Raw genomic sequence first — 22,891 nt, 5'->3', positions numbered from 1 at the left:
AAGGTAGGACCACGGGAGATTAGCCACCGTTGGCCTCTAATGCGTTTCATGTGCCAGCCAATGCAGAGCCAGGCCCTACTTTCAAGGACAGGTACTTGTAAGCTGCCAGCGCAGCAAGAGTCAGTATACTGCAACCGTGCAGTAACACTCCATCGACACACACCCCAAAAAGAAGTGTGTGTTTGGAAGAGACTTTTAATCTAAAAATCGGTGCATAGAAATCGTGTACAAGGGAGCAAGCAGGATAAACTTGGTCTTTCAAGGATCTTTCACGGAAGGATTAGTTCGATGTTTGCCATTTAGTATCATTAAGAAGGTCAATTGAACCTTGACTCAACTAGAAGAGGAAACAGTTCAGTCAGGGGGGAAACGTACCAGATCTCTGATTTATGTACAAAATGTTCTTAACAAAATAAGGAAGAAATTACAAAATATATTGCAGAAATACAGCAACAGTGTCTATGAATTTCTTTCTGATGGATTGAGCTATCTATACAGCACTCCCTGCTGGCATGAATTCTGTTGTGTCTGCTTTAAGACTAATTAGGCACACCGATGGTACATTGTATGGTTGTCACTTTGCCAATAGCACGCCGGAAGGGCGTCTTGCCAAAAGTGTCATGCAGCATATCAAATATTAATCGGACTGCTGTCCTCTGCTCTTTGATAAATGCAAGACAGATAAGGGCCATAAATAGATAGGCCAAATAAACCCATAGCAACGGACTGGAGGCTGTGAACTACAATATACACACAAGCAATGCTGTGAGGCATCTGCATTTTCTCTCTGCCCTGATCACACACACACACACACACACACACACACACACACACACACACACACACACACACACACACACACACACACACACACACACACACACACACACACACACACACACACACACACACACACACACACACACACACACACACACACACACACACACACACACACACACACACACACACACACACACACACACACACACACACACACACACACACACACACACACACACACACACACACACACACACACACACACACACACACACACACACACACACACACACACACACACACACACACACACACACACACACACACACACACACACACTCCCTCCACTGGCTTCCGATAACTGCTAGAATCCACTTCAAGACACTGGTACTTGCGTAGCATGCTACGAATGGATCTGGCCCTTCCTACATCCAGGACATGGTTAAACTGTACACCCCAGCACGTGCACTCCGCTCTGCATCAACCAAACGGCTCGCTGCACCCTCGCTGCGAAGGGGACCCAAGTTCCCATCAGCAAAAACACGTGGGTTTGCTATCCTGGCTCCAAAATGGTGGAATGAGCTCCCCATTGACATCAGGACAGCAGAAAGCTTACACACCTTCCGGCGCAGACTGAAAACTCATCTCTTTCGACTCCACTTCGAGCGATAGAATTATTAACAAAGCACTTATATACTAATAAAGGACTGGCTTACCTAAAGCCAGTTGAGTAGCACTTGAAATGTTTTTGCTCTATGAAACCTGATGTACTTATATGATTCTGTTTTCTTCAAGTTTGTATTTTGTTGGTCGAACGTACTTATTGTAAGTCGCTTTGGATAAAAGTGTCAGCTAAATGCAATGTAATGTAATGTAATAGATCTAAATGGCACGTTCAGAATTCAGTAGACCAACATGTGAAGCTAATTTAACCGTCAACATCATGTCATGTGATTTCATTTAGGTGAAATGATCTAATCATTCACGCAGAGATGCAATAAATGACAGGAGTTGTCACTACAGTAGCTAGTAGGTGGGTTCGAAACCCGAGCCCGCCCAAGTTTTCAGGCAATGTCTTCCCCTCTATCTCTCAATTTAACACCCTCTCTGGAATAAAGGCACTCTGGCCCAAAAGAAAAAAATCTTGAAAAAAATTAAATCAAAATGTGATTACTTTTTAACATTATACTCAGGGCCAGTAAATATCACCCCGGGGCCGGATTTGGCCCACGGGCCGCCAATTGAATAGCCCTGTTAGAAAATGTTTCTGATATCACTGGAAATTAAATGTACAGTATATATATAAAAAATAACCAGTTTTAAAGTCACTTGTCATTTATGTCCCCCCTTTTTGTAGATAACAATGACAAATAGACTACATATACTTGCAGAAAGTATTAGTTTTCTAATAAAACATGTCAGGGGAATTACTCTAAGTAGCTGTTTGTTGCAGCCATTAGCTGTATTGGCAAAGTATATTTATTATTTGCCACCTAATGTGAAATGTAGTTAAGGATATCTTCTCTGTAGTCACCTCCAATATAGTTTTAATTTAATCACTCCGATTTTCTGTTCCCCCTCTCTCAGTGCAGTATTAAGCTATTTTTACAAACGTCCTGCTTTTACATTTAGTCCTTGCCAGGTCAAAAGCTGCCTTTCCACTCAAGAGGCCGAAAGCATTTCATTCATTTCATACAAGAGGAACACAGGATAAACACAAAAGAAATCAGCTGTGCAGACACAGGCGAGGCTCTTCTGTCAAACTCTCTTCATTAGTCTATACCGGTCCTTATTTACAGAGCTGTGTTATTGACGGAAATATTTTTCAAGTTTGGTTCCCACTTAGAGTTGCTGTGACGTCTCGAGAGAACACAACCTTAATTGACCTTCAGCTGATCTCTCTCCCCACCATCTGACCCATTTAATCAGTTTTAATTAGTAAGATGGTAGAATATATTAACTTCATATTGAAATATTCATTGCAGACACAGTCTTGGGCGTATCATGGTGAGGTTAGACCAGTTGAGGACCTTTTGAGGAGGAGAGAATTGTTACGTGGGTTACATATTCATGTCCATTATAAACAGATGACGCAAGATGGCCAATGTGTGTATTCTAATGACTAGTTATGATGTGTAGAAATACAACCACACACTGTAAAATATTCTGAGTGCATAAAGCTTTTCCGTCCGTCATCTGGCTGTGAAAGTCTTCTTTATTTAATTGTTATATTATATATTGCAATCTTCTATTTTAGGGTATCACAGTTGTTGAGAATCCAATGACCTTTGAACTGATCTCTCCAAATGATCATCTGATTTGCAGTGAGGTTTGTTTTCAATTGTTATTTCTTCTTTTCTATAAAGCATTGCACTGACTTTTCAGTCACCAGTATTGACCAGCACTTGAATAGTGTACTTCAGATGTCAGACAGGGTGACGTTTGAATGACAGAGTGAATTACACTTGGGTAATGCAATGCCCTATTGATTTTGTGAATGATATTGAAAGAGATTTCAAGGTTGATAGTCGGTTAACTCATGATAATGTTTCTCTTCCTTCTCTACTCTAAGCTGATGAGGTGGATCATCAGTGAGATATATATTGTTTGGATGCTGCATAACAATTCAGATACAACACAAGATATTTGGAGACCTTGGGATCACATCTACTCACTGTGTAAGGTGGGCAGAGGTCATGTGCCACTCTACAACATCTATGGAAAATACCTGGTCAGACTCTACTGGATGGTGAGCCTGACACACACACACACACACACACACACACACACACACACACACACACACACACACACACACACACACACACACACACACACACACACACACACACACACACACACACACACACACACACACACACACACACACACACACACACACACACACACACACACACACACACACACACACACACACACACACACACACACACACACACACACACACACACACACACACACACACACACACACACACACACACACACACACACACACACACACACACACACACACACACACACACACGAAGATGTCCTTCAACCAGAGGACAGAGGTTGTGTTGGTGAACGTCTGCCCTGCTGAACCGTCCTCTAGCAAGATGCTGATTCCCTGACAGTCACACAGTCAGTGAAAGAAAAAAAATGACAGAAATAAATATATTTGTAAAGTGTGAAGAACAATTTAAAAAAAGATTGATCAAAGGAAACGTACTGTGATTTTCATCGCACTGCACAAAGTGTTAAGGATTCATTAAGGTGCTATATTTTCGTTTAAACATGACGTTCAAATTAAACCCGCCTAAATAGCGGCGAGGGTTCTCATAACGTATATAACATTGCAGACATGGGACATTTTGTAAATGTGTCCACCCCCAGCACAACATTTAAGACTCTGCAGACTGAACTTTTGAACATGTCCCCCAACCCAAACCCTCAACGTAGTACAGACAGAACTGTGAGCAACGTGGATCTGTTGACCAAACTTCTGTATGTTTTCATTTGGCATATATCCTGGCCCTAATAAAGTCCTGCAAATGTGATGGCAATCTGGCCTCATCTTTAGTTTTTTATATATTAAATCATGTACAAGAAGAAATGTTGGTCCAACGGTACCACTAGAAGTGAAATGATTAAGGAAAACATAAAACAATCACCTATATTTCATGGAAGTCAGGCCTCTTGTTTATTAAGTAGCTCAATATGAACTGAAGTATTGGTCATGGCGATATCTACATTTTCATAAGTGTTAAGGATCTTCTACGGGGAGTGATATTCTTTGATTCTCTACATTATTATCAGAGACAGGTCATCTGCCTTAGATACAGCACATACACATCTTTAAATATGAACTAGCATGTTTTAATGGTGGAAATTATTGTATTGGTTTCTTATGGTCGCATATAGAAACAAAGGAGTACGACAGGGAGAGAGGCCAGGGGAGGATATCAGGGAGACTGATGGATTAATGCAGGAGGTGATGAATAAGATTGGATTTAGTAATTTGGGGCTGCAGAAAGAAAGGCATTCTGTCTGAATGACAGGATGAATAAAAAGAACACACATTCACACAGACAAACACACCGTGCACTTCGTTAAACCACAGCACTTTGATGACTCACTGGTCCATCTGTGCAATGTAAAAATGTGCGACACGCATACGCAGCACGGTGTATATTATGTGTGTGTTATTTCTGTAGTGTCGCGGATTATAGCAGACAGATTGACATAGGAGAGAGAGTATGGGGAAGAAGCAGACATCATCTCATCACACACCATATACAGGCCTTCAGTGGGAGGGGTCTACAGTGAGTGCATAGTGCAACAAAGGCAGTTACATAAGAGGAGAGGATTGTCCCTGCTTATGAGTGTGTGTGTGTTGTGTGTGTGTTTATAGACATGTGTCATGCAGCATGGAGGGCACACAGGACAGGATGTCTTTTGTTTTATCACTGTATGTCAGGCAAAGTGCCTATAGTGTGCAGAGGGGAGAAATAAAGAGAGGGCAAGAAAAAGAAAGCGCGTCTGCCTGGCTCTGCTACTAATCCCCTCTGTCGCCCCTCCGCCTCTCTCGCTCTTACAATCTCTGTCATGTTTATCTCCATCTCCTCTCTTTCAGATCTCTCTCTCTTCTTATTTCCACCTCCCGCTCTTTCCATCGCTCTCCCAGAATGCCTGCAAAGGTAGTCCGACCGTGACGGCTGATATTCAGCAAACACAAATATTTAACTCCACCCCATCATGTGAGCTGTGGGCACACATGACAAGTAACTGCGTGACTCCTATGTGTTGGCACCTCACAGGTTCTGTCCTCTGAAAAGATGATGGATGTGTGCACCCGAGTGTGTAGTCTGAGTGTGTGTATATGCATCCGCCACATCTGTCAGTCTCCCCCTCTCTTCTCATACATTATCAATACTAATGTCTACAAAAAGGGGACTTCATAAAAATGTATAAGGTAGCAGTTTGTCGTATTCGAAATAAGAATACTGGGGTTACCTAATATTTGCTCCTACATAGATGCACTATACATTGATGAACATACTGTACAGTAAATACTGATGCCAATAAATGTAATGCAACATGACATATTCCACACAAAAACCACTGAACAGAGCGTCTGTTGGGCTTACAATGGACGATTATAAAACATGATGAAAGAGAATCAGATATATTGTCTTTGCTTAATCCACACAATTTTCTTCCTATTCAATACATGGTGCCTTTATTACCCACAATGCAACATGCCGACCCCCTTGAGCGGGCCTCTAACAGAGATGAGAAGGATTCCGAGGTCTGGTCAGCTCACTTCTCTCTAACTGAACACCCCCAGTTTTGTATCATTATTTAAAACTTGAAGTCAAAGTTCAATTGAAATAATTTGGGCCAATTTATCATGTTTCACAAAATCCCTCTGGTGCCATGAAAAGAAGAATTGACCTATGCAGTAGCTTTCCGGGAACAGAACAACAATATTTAGATGTTTCTATTTCATTTTAAAAGACTATTAGTTATTCAAATGGATTGTGGCATGCAACTGAAATATACATGGAGTTAAAGCAACTACATTATCTCCAAAACAGGATACAGAAGCGATTGTATGGAGCTTACTAACAAATGTCATTTTATGTACATTTTTCAGCATTCTTTGCAGAGTTGCATGACAGAGATAATACGCTTATATTCAGGACATTCTGCTCTTAGTATTTAACTATTCACCTTTGAAGTAAAACATGTAATATCTCTAAGTAGTGGTGCTGTTTGGGCACATCATATGTGGGGGGAAAACAATCATGTGACCTGACATCTTAATCCGGATTCCACTTCTCTAGTCAAACTGTATTTCAAAAGGAGACCACGCAGTTAAGAAATACTACTGCCTTCAAGTTTAACTAATCTATTTGCCCCCTGCAGTCATATCACTAAAATAGATGAGGATTAAGAGATCACACTATGAACTGGCTAACACTTTATAATCTGGATTAATTAAAGATGCAATGCATATTTTTTTTTGCCATGCTATTTAAGGTTGAGATGATGGAGCACATGAGTTCTTTTAACCTGAAATAGTCCTATGACTTTTAGAATACTACGTATAACAAGGCAACGGTAGAGGATATTTTTCACAACAAAAAACACAAATGTGAACTGACACTGGGTTTATAATCTTGTTTTGTTTTTATTCTATTTTGGACAATCTTTTTAAAGCATCATATTCATTTTTGCGGAGATGCACAGGAGTCATGGAAGCATTAATGGAGAGACCTCTGGGAATGTGAGCCCCACAGGTCTTATTCAAAATGATCCAGGGGTGAGTCTGAGAAAAGCTGTTGCATCATATTAGTGTCCATATCGCTGTTAGCAAACAAGACAATGTAGGAACACAAATTGGAACAGACGTACACACACACACAAAATCAGTCAGCTGCAAACAACTGCTTCTTACCTGGCTCCGGTCCACAAACTGGAGCTCAAGATATGTTATGTACAAACCCCATGAACAGATATACTGTACACACACACACACACACACACACACACACACACACACACACACACACACACACACACACACACACACACACACACACACACACACACACACACACACACACACACACACACACACACACACACACACACACACACACACACACACACACACACACACACACACACACACACACACACACACACACACACACACACACACACACACACACACACACACACACACACACACACACACACACACACACACACACACACACACACAGCTTGTTACAATGGCCTCAGCCATTAAAAATTCATGGCAATGCAGCAACAGTTTCTAAAAATGAGCATCAGAGCCAGCTGCTGATTGGTACACAGAGGACTGCCTACCAGCAACCAAGGTGAAATGTCTCCTAAAACCTGTCATCAGAGTATTAGACAATAAAAAACACACAACCAAAGAAGTATAACCAATTACACTAAAACCATTCCTCGTGGTAATGTCTGTAAATTGCTTGTCAGTGAAAGGGTTACCAGCAGTTATCGCTATTGATGGTAATATTGACAGGACTGCGACAGTGCCAGCGAGGGTTAATGCGCTCACCGTTGTCCTCCCTCATCGTGTTATCAGCAATCATCTGCACCCGCGTCTAATGTGAAAGCAAAAATTTTGCCAAGCACCAGACAGGAAGAGAAATCACACCAATAGACCCCAATCGAGGCTTAATGGGGGCGTTGTTGCGCGGCTAGCTGAGACCTCTCACACTGCCTGTTCATCACCCACCCCCCCACTGATGTTTGGGATATGGCAAGGGCTTCTGGCTTATCAAAGAAATTAGCTTTATCACGGGAATGAAAGTGGTGATGCAAAAGCTGCAAGGTTGTCCTTTCATACACAGAATGTCCTTGTAATGAATCAAAGAAGTAAAAAGCATAAAGTGAAGATGCGCTGTATGTGGTTTATTGCAAACGGGGGGGGGGGGGGGGTCTGCCTCCTACGCTTTGTTGTTTTCACACAGCTGGCAACAACCAACATGTGGTGGCTTCTTCCTGGACAGCGGTCTGATTACAAGTGGGTCAGGAGTCAATCGTTGCCCTTCCAATCTCAGCAATTCCTAGCCACACAACACCAGGGCACCTCTGAATCACGGAGCTGAATGGTTGGGCCACTTTGGCTCCACTCCATGTGCAGAGACTCCTACAGCACACTCCATCTCCTTATCCCTTCCTCCTCTTCACTTTTCTAAACTTAGAAGCAACTTCGTCAGTCTGCGGTGATTTCATCCCCCCCACTCTTCCTGTTGCTTTTCTTCCTGTCGCCTATAGCTTCAGGTATTCAGACCTACTGGTGCTGCACTGAATGACAAACCAAGGACAAATATGCAGCGCTTTTAGTTTTTTTGCAGATTTGCACAGTGTTGATTCAATTCTAAAAGTCTTTGGTGTGTTGTAAAAAAATCAATCCCGCTGAGTCTGCCAACTCCGTCTCTGGATGCTGCTCGAGCAAACAGACACAATAAACCATAGAGATGTGTCTGGACAAACATACCGAGTACTCCCTCCTCCCCAATTGTCCCCTCAAGTCCTGATATGTCCGTTTCAACCCTGCCCCTCCCCTGCTGTTACTACATCTCACAATATAATCGACATTCTGCTTCAATCTGACAGAACAGCCCCTCGGCGAGTCACGTTCCACATATGATGGACATGAACACTCATAGGTGCTTTGATTTGCCTTAGCCTCTATCATATACACCAACCGGCTGAGAGCAGAGGAGCAGGGAGGGCTCGGTGCAAAACAGCCATGTGGCATTAAAGCCTGAGTCATCACGCCATGCAACACATGTGTGCCTTCCCTGAAGGCACTCAGTGTGTCGGCATACGAAAGGGCAGCCTGCAGAGGAGCAACAGGAGGATACATATCACCGTATACCAGCAGGGCGGAGGATGGCAAGCGTCAACATTCACGTAGCTCTTATTGATAGCCAAATGTACTGCCAAATTCTGGGCAGAATCACAGCTCCAACCTGCAACCTTCAGACCGTGACATTGGTTTTACTCAAGCATCGTCCAAAACAAAATGTCAGACCTGATTATTTATTTTGTATCCAATCATTTGTTTGTGATGCCACTGTCAGCAAGTGTTAGAAGTTTAGAAACACCGCAGGCCCATGATTGGCTGTCAGTTAAGAAGACAAGTGAATGGCAGATCTCAGAGTGATGATGTGACCAAAGTTGTACTAAACAAAATGTGTTCATGTGTTTGGTCAGCCCATCAGACACACGCCTTATAGTTGAAGCGGATTCAAGCATCACTGCGTATGAGTTTGTTAATACATCAAAAACTTCTCAAAGAATTATCATTGTATAACAACCTATATTCATCGACTAGTAGCAAACTTTATCTGTTTGCAGTTTAGTGCAAGAAAGTTGGTTTATAATAGCTTTCTTTCGCAGACAAGAACTGCCTGGTTCAGTTGAGAAGGTAATAAGAAAGGTGAGCTCGAACCAAAAGAACAATGCTGGGAGCCAGAAATCTAGAAACACATACTAAGCTCCTCAGAGCTCAAGGGAATGGCAGAGTTGGTTGATCCTCAGTGGTTTTAGCACTGCGACCAACACATTGAACATGCAAGTAGCCATGTGATCTAATGTTTATATAATAGTTTAGACTATACTGTATTAACTTTCAAGAGTAGTTGATCTCAAGTGGGTTTGGAGCCGTTTTTATACAAAGCATAGATAAAGAATGTTAGTCATTTCAGAAATGTTGGTGAAAACTCTAAATGCCATCGTCTGGTTTGGTAATGTAACAGATTTTAAACAAAAGACGACTTGACTCAGTTCAATAACATCGTATTAAAGGTCTGTAAGAAAAGATTGGTCTGGACTTCGGCAGGGTCAGGCTGAAGGGCAGTGTTTGATTACTTTTAAAATGCTATCTCAGAGCTTTTTCCACCTGGGTGACAAATATTTCTGTGACTGTGCCAAATATTATCTTAAGGTAAATATCAAAAGCACCTTTTCCGACTGGTGCACACACGTAAACAGTAGCTGACATTTATTGTGCAACAAGGACCACAGTATGTGCTGCAAAGAGGCAGCCCTTGTCTCTTCGTGAGATAATGAATTGCAGTTAAAAAAGTAGCATGTCAAATATGCAGTTATACTGTGTATACCATAACATGCTCAGAAGTAACACTCTCCGACATGGCCATACTGGCAGTGTAAGCTTGTTAGCTACAGCTGACCGAGACACTAACACTCTCCAGCTGGAGTTGGTTTAGTTGAGTATGTAGAAATTAGCCTTTAGCGAAGAAGGTAAAAAGCATGAAATAGAACAGTCAGATTCCAATTGTGTAATTCTACAGTACGTCTGGGACTTACACTTTTACACAATTAAACCATAGAAAAATGTGCTTTCTGTCAAAACAGATGGTTTGCTTTGGTGGAACCTTTCTGAGTGCAAATAAATCTAGAACCACTGTATGTATGCAGGAGAAATCACATACAGCTCTGTCTCTGTCTGTAAGGGCGTGTGTGTGTGTGTGTGTGTGTGTGTGTGTGTGTGTGTGTGTGTGTGTGTGTGTGTGTGTGTGTGTGTGTGTGTGTGTGTGTGTGTGTGTGTGTGTGTGTGTGTGTGTGTGTGTGTGTGTGTGTGTGTGTGTGTGTGTGTGTGTGTGGAGAAGCTAGCAGGCAGAGACAGAGTGCCTAGATTTGAGTAAGGTCATAACCAACCATTTACACAGCCCATGGCCATTAGGTGCTCATGGTTTGTCATCTGTACGCCTTCAAACCAGAACAGTCTCTGTTTTACACCAGTTTGAATATGATTTAAATTATGGTATTATTTGTTATTGAGTTTTTAGGTTGAAACAGACCTAAATTAAGTTTATTTTTTTCATTTATTTTGGCAATAGTGACCTCTTCATTGTTGCATTTACAGGAAAGGTTAGGTGTGGTTTTTTTTAATATGTCGACTAAGAAATGTTACTATTTTAACAGAAATATTCTTTCAAGATTAAAACACTAAGTAAAATTGCCCTAAAATGTCTCCAGACAGGATCTTAGGAATAAGAAGAATATCCTTTGTAGAGAAGGCAGTATTCAAACCGAGGTAAGAGAACAAAACATGATTAAATTACATGGCAAAAAGCTAGCCAATGGGAGGAGTCAGCTTCAAAAGCCAATGTGGGTTTGCTGTTATCTCTTCATACTGCAGGTAAGCAGTATGCTCATGGATATGCAGCCTCTGCTCAATTCATTATGCTCACCGTATCTACTGAGAGCATCATGATTCACATCCTAACAGCTGCACTAGAAGTACCCCTACATATAGCCTAGATGATCTGATTAGACATTAGCACACCTCACTGCATACATTTGTGCATTTAGAACAAAAAATAAACCCTCTGTGATGCTTTATCATCCAAAGATGAGGGTCATATTAATACCCCTGCTTTATGTGTTGTATAACAGATCCTGTTAAAACACACATAGCCTAATGTAACATATGCCTTTGCATTAGGATGAGGCACCTGGGAGAGGGGAAGGTTACAAAAACAATTGATAGAAAAACGTATAAAACATTCAAATGAGGAGAGAGCAGAGCCTCCTGAGATAGAGTGGAAGATTACCTACAGCAGCGCCACAAAAGTAATGAGCTGCAGAGAATCAGCAGGGGGACCAGGAGCACAGACAATAAGGAAATCCCATTAGAAAAATCCTACAATCGTAAAACAACTAAACAATTATATCCCTGGGAATGTGAATTTAAAAAATGATTTTTCGTTTATATCAGCATGGGGTACAACGGTAGATTAGTAAGAGAAAGAATAGAGGAGGGAGGAAAGCTTCACAGTCGTTTCACGGTTTGGCCCTGCAGAGACTTGGAGGTCGCATGAAGGGTAGTGAGAAAAAGCGAGATGACAAAATCTTTGTGCTTCACTGCATTCGAAAAGACAGTCCCTGTACAAGCTCCTTAGAGACTCCGCCAAACGGATAGACCCGACCCCGTCACACTTCCGCACCTCAAGCAAAAACCCCAAGTGTCAGCCATCAACTAATGTTAATAGTTTAACTAACAACAACGGAAAAACACCACTTGAAAAGATTTTTCTTTTTTAACTAATCAAATGTAGTATTTTCCTGCAGTCAAGCAAAAAAGCCTTTAAGTTAGGTAAGTCACCTTGAGAATAAACGGACACAGTTATTCAGTTTTCATACATAAATCAACCTTCTTACTTTGTATATCAATTCATTTTCGAGACAGCATAAAACACAGAAAGCTTCAGTCCCGGATCTGGAGACGAACGCATACTTATGGCCCAGATACTGAAGGTGATTCAAAGACATCCCACTCTCATTCAACCCCCAACCGCATTTAAATTAATCTCATGCGGCGAGTTCTCTGTCGCTGTCATTTATGATTTGATCAATGACAGCGACATTTCACTGAGACGCTGAGATTTACAGCGTGCATGATGAAGCGATATTTACATAACTGGACAGGAGAGAGCCATCAGAACATGCGGTAATCTGCTCAGGGCAAGACAACAACTACACCGTCTTATTTATAGACAAAGGGCAACCTGGATCATTTGTTTCAGCTGGAAATAAATAGCTGTTAATATAATTTTAGCGAGCTTTTAATCCTTGGAGATTTCCCCAAAGTGTATCATGATAATGAAAGCCTCAGACTTACGAATGAACCACAATTTGAAATCAATAGGAAGTATAGTGTTACCATGTGCTGATGTACAGTGCACATACCATAGATCCTGAGGCAGACGCTGTGCTCACTGACACCAAACCAATCCAATACAGTGCACATGCTCATTTACTTTGGAAACGTGAGTCTTGATGATGACAGACCTCTGTGGTATGGAGACTGTGCAGTGGTCAAAGCCTTTGCTGGTCCGATAGAGAATCCTATCGACCAGGACTAATATGAGTGCAAATCAATACAGCAGGTACATGGTGCACACAAGTGACCCCAGCTGTGCTGAAAAAGCAGTTGAGTGAAGTAAATCCTCTCGTAAATCACAGCCGGCTGACAGCACTGTGTGTTCCTGGTTGTCACCGTCTGCAAGGTCGAGGGGTGCAACACTTTTGATTTCAAGAACACTGCACAAAAAATTATGACATGAGGATAAACTCACGGATTAGTTGTAGAATCCTCCCCATCAGAAAGAAAGAAACAGTCATATTATCACACAGGTTATAACCATGGCATCAATAAAGCCATATTGTCAGATAGCGTTAAGCTCAGTCCTACAACTGTTAAAGAAACAAAAAGCCAAGTCAAAGCTTTTCAGTCAAAATGTGTCGATGCAATCTTCTTACATAGCTAGCCAAGCCATGTATGTGTTGCCTGAAAATAATGTCAACAATTCTGTCCGTCAACAATAAGCAACTTTTGGCATACTTCTGCTTTTTTCACTTTCTCATAGACTGCTCTGGTTCCTTACCTTGTCAGACTTCTTTTTAGCAATGTCACCAAGTGCTAAAAATGCATCAAATAACATTGAGTTATTATAACAAATACGTTTGATGGCCGAATCTATGAAAATAAGATCCAATTAGTTAAAATCTGTAAAAATATATAAATATATTCTGGAGCCATTTTCATGGAAACTCATTTAAATGTGGCTGCCAATCACAGCTGGAGATGGTTGTGTCGCCATCCTCCGTCACAAACAGATTGGACTAATTTCCTAATCTGCGCTGCCAAGTTGAACACTGCCTTTCAAAGTACTTGTATCTGCAAGACAAACGATGCCTCCAGAACTGCAGCACCCATCATCGGGTTTGATGTCAAGTTTGAAAGTGATTCTTAGATATGTTGTGTTTACTTTCACATAATGCCATCTAATTAGCGCTTCAAAACATTATGACAAGCAATCCCAGAGCAGCGCACGCGATATAATTAGCCTGGTGAAAACATTGTAGCGAGGCTTGTCCATAAGCAATCAGCTGACCATCAGCCAGTACAGTAGCTACGCCCCTCCTCTGAGTGCATGTGTACAGATCTGAACGCATGTATTCTCTCCAGCCCACATGACCCACTGTGTGTTTACGATGAGCCGTTCAAGCGGTGCCTGCCGTCTGTTAGGAATAATTAGTGCGCAGGTTGGTAACCTCTCAGGCAGCAACACGCATGTCCACACACACACAAACATTACTCTAAAGCTTGCTTTCTATTATTTTTGTATGCAGAACCATGAACTTATTGAGGAACCCTCTGAGCTGATGATCATAATTTACAAATAAAACATAACGGGAACAAAATCACACAATGTTCCAGACTTTAGTATTCATCCCCAACAGCCCAAGCTTTCTCCAGGTCATCAACATTTGTTGTCCTCTACTAACATTGAAAAATATCACATGGCTTCCTGATTTGTGATGACTCACTGGAGAATGAAAATGCTCCGTGTATGTGCGCATGGATGGGTTTTGTGGGTATGTGCATGTTTTCATTAGTGAAGTGTTAACTGTTAACATAACTAACCTTCAAAGTCTTCTGTCTCTCTTGAACATGCAGACATTCTCACGCATGACTGAAACTTCTGTCAAGACAGGAACAGATAAATGACAAGGAGCAAGAGGAGTAAAAGCCGAAGTTAAATGTACACTAAATTATTGAAGTGAAGCAGCAAAACTTTAATCATCCTAAACCTGCATCCTATTCTGGGCTTGTCAGGGATAAAGGGCTTAAGCAGGACACACCGTCAGGATATTGGACAGAGAGAGACAGGAGCTATATTGTTGTGGCTCTGATGCAGCAAAATTTGTTTTTCCATTTCTAAGAACCGATAGAACAGAGGAAGCTGAGTGCTTTTTGGAGGGCATGAAAGATGAAACCCGGTACACAAGGGGTCTTTGATTAAGAGTACTTCAATACAGGGAACAGGCCCGCACGCACATACTGTGTTCCAGTTATGGTGTAAAGTTGATGTGCACTGAACTGACATGAAAGCCACATCTCGCAGCTCCCTGGTGACCTCACACCACAGACTCTACTTTTAACCATTTTTTTAAATGCCATCTGGCAGACACAAGTCGACTCTTCCAACAACCCCACTAGAAGCTCTTCAGTCGCACGCGCCATTAAACGTTTTCATCAGACGCCATTAGATGACTTTCATTTCCATTATCTCGTCTTTTTCTTTCCCAACTGTGTGAAAACTAAAATGAGGTCAACTAGGATAAGATTCTAATCCGAGTGGATTTTGTTCGAGACCTCTCTTCTTTCCCACTCTTCATCCTCCATATGCTGCTGCTAGCTAAACTGCCAACCACTGACTCAGGGAAGACAGTAATGAGTTCCTAGAAATCACCACAGGCAGAGATGCAACATTGCTACTTGTAAATGGTAAGCGTGTTGATCACAGGTGTAACACATACAACATGCGGTATGTAACACAGTGGCTGAAGAAGCAGTTAAACTCCTCTGATGAGACTGTTGCCGTTCCAGTCAGCCTCATCTTTGCCGCGTCAAGCTCCAGCACATTGCATAACAGAACACAGACACAAACACACAACCTCAGGCCTAGTCTGCACTATGGAGAGCCATCTAGAAGAGTTAGCTCGAAACTGTCAACCCCAATGAGGACAGAGCAAAAATGAGAAGGAAAATAAAGATGCAACAAAACAGATAGAAGAATAAATGAATACACAAATGATCTGTGACCTGAAAAGAAGCTCCCACACACTTTAAGCAATAATCTGGAAAGGGAACAAACGCTTTTTTACCATTTGCTATCCCTCTGTCTCTGTCGATGCAGGAATACATGCAGATAAAAAGCCTCTTTGTAATCGCTGATTCCAATCGAAAACTATTACCATAATCACACAGACATGAAATGCAGTCAGTGTTCTGTAAGAGGCATATGTGAACTACCGTGTGAAACAAGAGCTTATATCACATTGTAATCCTTAAGGGATTTCTAACATACATTGAAATGCCCATCAAAGTTTGTTAACAAAGGGAAATATGCATGCACACACACACACACACACACACACACACACACACACACAGTGAAGCTCTGTGCAGAGATTGCAAGATACAATCTCGCACTTTCATTTGTACATACTGTACCGATGAATTTCTAACATCTAGTGCTGAGCTACAATTTCTATTTCAACCCTTTAAAATGATTCCCATTCAGAAGAGCAGTCAGAGAACTGATTCTCAGTGAGCTTCTCCTCTGACTAGAGACAAAGCTGGGAGGGCAGCAGACTCTGAGTGAATCAGAGGGAAGATTAATGATGGAGATATGTCATCTGTGCTACAACCAAATGCTGCACAGAGCCACTGCCCGTCCCAGCAGTTACTGCAAAGCCTGTGTGTGCGTGTGCGTGTGTGTGTGTGTACATTTTCTCTACAAACATATGTGAACCACTGTCCGCCTGCATGTGCAAACGTTTGCCCCCTGTGTACGTCAGTATTTGCTTGTGCACATCCACTAACATTGGTATAAATCATCTCACATCACATGCTGTGTGTGTGCATGTTTATGAGAGCAGAAATGTGTGTGTTACCTCTGCCACCTCCAAATGTCTGATAAGTGTGTGACTGTGTGTTTGTGCCCCCATTTGTATTTGCGAGTCCTATGATGTCCGGCGCCTGCCGATGAGATAATCTGCCAGAGCATGGAGTGACAATTTGATCAATTGCCGGCTCACAGGGAGTCTCTGAGTTATAGTGCTGCCATCTCTGCTGGCCACCACCAGTAAAGAGCCGCCTCTCCGCAGAGATGAGCCGCCACATTGTTACACACACAGCTGCAGACCACCCAGCAACACACACAAACACAAATCTGTAGAGATACAAATGTCTCTCGGTTGATGGCGGTAAGCTGAACAAACATCCAATAAGGCCCCTGCCCCTTGTTTTCTGTCAGAATCTCTCATTTCACGGTGCTCTGGAAAAGTTTGCAATTTCCACCCACATTAGGCTTGCCTTTAACAAACAAACTGGATCAGCAGAATATAACTTTCAATTATCGAGGGTGGTGAGTTTTTTCTATTGAAAAAAAGGTCTTGTTTATGTCCTTGATTTATTCTGTCCAAAGACTGAAAAAGATAAATTGGAAATATCTGGGTATTGTTGGAAAATTCTAAAAACATTGCCATAAGATAAGTTCAACCCAGCGGGTTAATAACTCCGTTTATAATTCCCCCTATTTTATTTAGATTTTATTGTGGGAGAGACTTTTCTTTAATTTTACAATTATACAATCATTTCCCCTCAGAAAGATGACATTAACCCAAGCATACTGCCTAATCTGTCCAGAGGCTGATCAATATTAACAACATTATCTATAGCTGATGAGAGTTCATTATATCCTCACTTTGTTGATAAGCGGATGTGGGTCATTATGTTCAATTAGCCCCACCTTTTTTGTGAGCCGTCACTGGATTTATGATGTCAATGCTGTGTGTCAACAACCCTCTACTGGTGTTGTGTAACAGAAATGCTATTTAAGTACTGGCCAAATGTGTTGGTTTGAGCCATACTAGATACAGTGATATGTGGCTTCAGTGCAACAAATGTAGTTCAGTGTAGTCAAGAAATAAAGGACATAAAGAAGGTTCCCTTTTTTGCAGTTCTGCTCCTCAAAAACACCTCGTCTAAACACTCTAAACCAAAAGAGGCTTTTATAATTCAGCATTTTCGAACACAGCGATTCTGCTTATTTTTTAAACGACACTGCTAATCCGATGAATAGCTAATATCCCTGCACTGCTTGCACAGCGAAACATGTTTTCCAAATGCTCACAACTTATTTTCTCTGCTAAGAAATTGTACAGAAAACAATTGACAGCACTGTGTGCATTTGGGCATATCTGTCTCAGTGCATTACCACACACAGATCAATAAGGATTCTATTCTCGGGCATTAGATCTTGAAACAGGGGGATAGCCTGCCTCTCTCACTCTTTCAAATCTATTCCCCCTCCTCTATCGTCTTTCTCAACCACCAGCATCTTCGTCTACTACCCTATTCCCCTCCACCAGAAAATACCAAAGGGACAACATTGTCATCCTCCCAGCTGGACAGTGGAAGCAGCAGCAGTGTCAGCGGCCAGCATCAAACACCGCACAGTTTTGGGGGATCACAGAAGTGATTGGCTTTATGGCTAGAGGGATCATCCGTCCCCTCGGAGGATTCAGACATGTATGCACACATTCACTTCCATGCAGGCACGCATCCACACACACACCTCCTGCTCCTGCTGTAATTCTCAGTCCTCTGCCACGCTGCCAGGCTGAGGCCCTTGATCTGCCACTTCCTGTAATCCCCCATGGGAGAGGGGTGCAGCCAAATGTCCTGGCCAGCCAGGCACTCAAACACACATACACACAAACACGCATGGACACTGATAGCCGCGAGTTGCCAACATAATGACCTCCAGGACATAGATGTGTATCAGCGCAGGAGTCCAAGGATGTCTCTCACAAAACATGCAACCTGTTCTACTAAAATACATCAGAAAACCCCACATGCAGCAGCATAGCAATGTAAGAAAAATGTGTTGTGAAATCTCAACTACGCCCCCTTCATCTACAGTATGCCATGCTGGTATCATCGTCATCAGATAAAGAGGCTGACTAAACAGCAAACGAGAGGAAGAAAGAGAACAGAAGAATAGATGGATGACTCCCAATTCACCTTCACGTGACTCTGATAAGACTATCTGATCCACATCACTCAAACACAAGAGATTCATCTGTTTATTCAATTTCAAAGTGACCCGTTTCAGCCAGAAGGAACAATCTGACAAGATAATTTCAGCCATACTCCGGATAGTGTTCTGATGTCCAAGCTAATTGGTCAGAGGCTTCTTCTACATCACAAGTAAAGCTTCCTTCGTATACAGAGTTTACCCAGGCTGGAGCTCAGAGGAGTAATGTACCAGCCAGCAAGACATACCGTACTGTAAGCCCCATTAAGCTTTTTCACCAATTCCTCTATCAGCTCTAAGATAATACTTCTACCAGAGGAGGGATTTCATCTCTAATCTTCTAATACATATGTACCACTAACAGAATGTGTTTATCCAAAGCAGAGCGGCAGCAAATCTTTAGGAACATCATCTCCACAAAAAAAGTGATCCATCGTTATCCCTTCAGTCTCCCTCACTCAGAAAACATGCTAAAAGAGGTGCATGGACTGAACACTGGTGGCTCTGTGGACTCAATTCTCACTCTCCTCTACCTGTGAGTGTCTCTGTTTTTATCCTCACATCTCCAGTGCAGGTACTGAGTCACAGCAATAGCTGCCAGCAGGTGGGAACAAGGGACAGCCAGGTGGACAGCTCTTCATCACACCGTAATGAGCTGGCAAAGGCTGCCGGACAGGCATGAGAACACATGGAGGACCTGTAAAAGCAGCCTGACACATGCAAGCTTGCAGGCGCTCTCTGAAGCTATACGTCTCTCCGGGGGGCCTTTTCACCACAAGCTGTTGTCCCCGTTTGTGTAAATGTCCTCATATTGCAAGGAAGATGACACAAACTACCTCAAGCCCTTGCTTCTTCAGATTAATTGCAGCACATACTTGACTATGTGTTTAAATGTGGATTACTCAAAGACATTTCTTCAGTAAAAGAAGCTAAAATATGGGATTCAAGGGATGACGATTCAAGCTACTACTTGGTGGTTTAAGCGTTATCTTACCAAACCAATATACATCAGCATCTGACAGATCAAACATCAGTTCACTTACCGGCTGCCTTCCATGGATGCAGGGAACCAAACGGGAGAGCCACAGGCCACCGTAGGTTATACCATTGACAATGATAAGTGAAAGGATACAATCTGAGAGCCCCACTCTGGGTGCCGATGGCCAGTATCTTCTGCACGGGGTCGAAAGCCATGGACGACGGCTGGTAGGGGAAGCCATGACGGACAGTCTGAGAGAAGTGCAAAAAGATGAGAAAAGAGAACGTGTTATCAATTTGCATTTCACAGTAGGGGTGTTGTTTTGTCAAAGGATATCACGCAAATGATTTTGGTAAACAAATGTCCCAGATGGATGTAATAAGTGCTATGAAGCAGAAATATAAAGCTTGAAATTGGAATGGGAAGGCATATTAAATAGGAACAAATGCTCTTTCTATGAACTGTTCCTCTGTTTTTCATGATGGCTGGTATTTTGCTTCGCTATTTAGGATCCTTTTATAATCATGGGCCTATTTTGAGATTTCTTCTCTTCTATTTCACCCTTTTTATCTAGTTTTGCTTCTCTCACTGCCTCCCGGAGGAAGTCGTGATGACTCTGAAGTCTGGAAATAAAGACAGGAAACATGCCAATAAGGAGCGCTTGGTTTTGATATTTATATATATATTATGCAGGGCCTTTCATTGAAGTGAATCGTATCATACGGTGTTTCTGTTTTTTTGTCCACCTTGTATATGTTTGTGTGTGTGACTGAAGCTTTATGGCATCAGTCAGCTGGTGGTGGGCTGTTGGATTTGTTTGCTTAGCGGCAGAAGGCTAAAGGATGTTACATAAGAAGCACTCGTGCAGCAGAGACACCTGCCTACTCCACAGAGAAACATTACAGAGTGTTTCTGTCCAGACAGACATCCAAGGTGCAGGAGGGATGATGGAGTGTTGTTTAAAAGAGACTTCCATCAGAAGCCAAGCTGTGGATCAGTGTCTATCAAACCTCCAATCTCTGAGCTAGTCTTTTCCAAACACAATATCCCCTAAACCTGGGGTGTGTTGACTTGACTCTAGATTATGTGTCCTAGTTATTACTTTGGGCACTCTAATGTTATACTTTTCACAAATGTTGAGATGATTGCAGTTGTAAAAAGTGTAACCTCCCTTGACTGAGCTTATGTTGGTGTTTGGATGGTTGTGTCTTTAAAAAATACAAGGTCAAAGATCACATTATTCTTCCATGACGCTGAGTTCTGGATGTACACAAAGACTCTGCCATGTAAAATAGGATAAAGCCTAGCAAGGCCAATGGACTATGGTAGTTTACAGAACAGGTGTTTTAAATGGCATCTCCCATAAGAAAAACAACAGCATAAGAAAGCCATTGAGACCTACAATTCCCTAATATAACAAAAAAACTATAAAAACATATCCACACACAGGCCAGGTACGATTGTGCATGTGGGGGAAATCAATAACACATGGGGAAATATAGCGTGTGTAAATGGTATTCTTCAAACACAGGCCCCCACTAACATCAGGCGCCATCAGTGCCCAATGGATCAATGAGCTGGGGGTATAGAAGTGAGTGTGTGTATGGGGGGGGGGGGGGGTGCATGGGAGAGAGGGGTGTGAGAAGAGAGAGGTGGGGGTAACTGCGAATAAAAGAAAACGAGGGGATGACACACAGTAACATGCATACACATTAACCAGAAAACCACCGTTTTGCTAATCCAAACCCAGCAGATTATGCAAGAGGGAATCAGTTTGGCCCAACCCCTCGATATGACAGTTCATGTCAAGCACACATACAGCACACGATGGTATTTTCACAGAATGATGGGCTGTATTTACATAATGAGAATATATGCTTGAGAATCATCCGCGTGCATTACAGGACCAATATATGAATCCATTCAGGAACTTAGGTTTATTGTCCTATCGTCAGAGCGCATTCGCCATACAGTATGCGCATTGTTGGTACATTGCAGGCTACGTACCATGGCTTGGACAAGCACATAGCGATTGCATGATTATATTTCTAAACGGGATTAATGGCAAAATGCTAGTTAACATGCAATCAGTAGATGCTCTTTGTAGTTTAGACTAAAGAGCAATAATTGAAGCTGATTGATTAATTAATTGTGTGGATCCCACTTGCACCTGCTGTATCCTATGATGGGATACGCGCAGCAGGCTACAAACTGAATATTATTGTTCTCAGAATATGCATGCCAAACGGGCTAACTGGTATAAAACCATCATTATAATAAAACCATCAGGTTCGCCCACCTTGCAGAGCTGGAAGTGGTCGGACTGGAGGGTCTCCTGGATCAGATGGTTCTCCTGTGGCCCCACTTGGACAGACGGGGTGGATGAGGAAACCTCTTTCAAGCCGTCCAGCACCTTCCTGATGTTGAACTTCTTCATTTTCAGACTGCAGCGCACAGAATTGAGATCACCCGCAAAAGATAAAGGGGATAGCCACTTTCGCTCTCTCTCTCTCTCTCTCTCTCTCTCTCGCTCGCTCTCTCTCTCTCTCGCACACACACTGGCTGGCTCGCTCTCTCTCTCTCTCTCTCTCTCTCTTCTGATTTCCTCTGTAAATCTCACATTGTAGTGCTCTTTTTTAACGCAGTCTCCATGCTGGAAGGCTTCGGCGCGCAGCGCACAGGTCGCTTATTGACGTTCAAATTCGGCTGCTGGGATGTCGGTGCGTCGGTGTGATTTGCTCACAGTCCGTGCTGTGCCCCACTGCGTCTCGGTGGCTCTTCTTCTCGGCTTCCCTCCCCTCCCCTCTCGGCTGTGTGCGCCGCTCAGCCAAGGCGGAAACGCAGCGCAGCGGTGGTGTTGGTGCTGCTGCTGCTGCTGACGCTCTTGCGCATGTCTGACAGAGCACAAGCTTCAACACAAA

The 22,891-nt window shown here is 42.5% G+C and overlaps 1 protein-coding gene across 3 annotated transcripts in view; it reads right to left on the bottom strand.

Annotated features, from left to right (window-relative positions):
• The window catches only part of stxbp5a (syntaxin binding protein 5a (tomosyn)), a 97,833-nt gene extending 74,988 nt beyond the window's left edge, over positions 1 to 22,845 (bottom strand). For all 3 annotated transcript variants that reach the window (XM_071201855.1, XM_071201856.1, XM_034075688.1), the window contains exons 1-2: positions 22,270 to 22,845; positions 20,124 to 20,221 (exon numbers count right to left, since the gene is read on the bottom strand). In XM_071201855.1, the coding sequence (XP_071057956.1) occupies positions 20,124 to 20,221; positions 22,270 to 22,407 (236 nt within the window). In that variant the 5' untranslated portion in view covers positions 22,408 to 22,845. The remainder of the gene's footprint in view (positions 1 to 20,123; positions 20,222 to 22,269) is intronic.
• Positions 22,846 to 22,891: the final 46 nt, after the last annotated feature.

Source organism: Pseudochaenichthys georgianus, chromosome 24 (assembly GCF_902827115.2).
Source record: "Pseudochaenichthys georgianus chromosome 24, fPseGeo1.2, whole genome shotgun sequence".
Classification (NCBI taxonomy): domain Eukaryota; kingdom Metazoa; phylum Chordata; class Actinopteri; order Perciformes; family Channichthyidae; genus Pseudochaenichthys; species Pseudochaenichthys georgianus.
The sequence above is the reverse complement of the archived record's forward strand: the minus strand, read 5'-3'. Positions and strand labels throughout refer to the sequence as shown.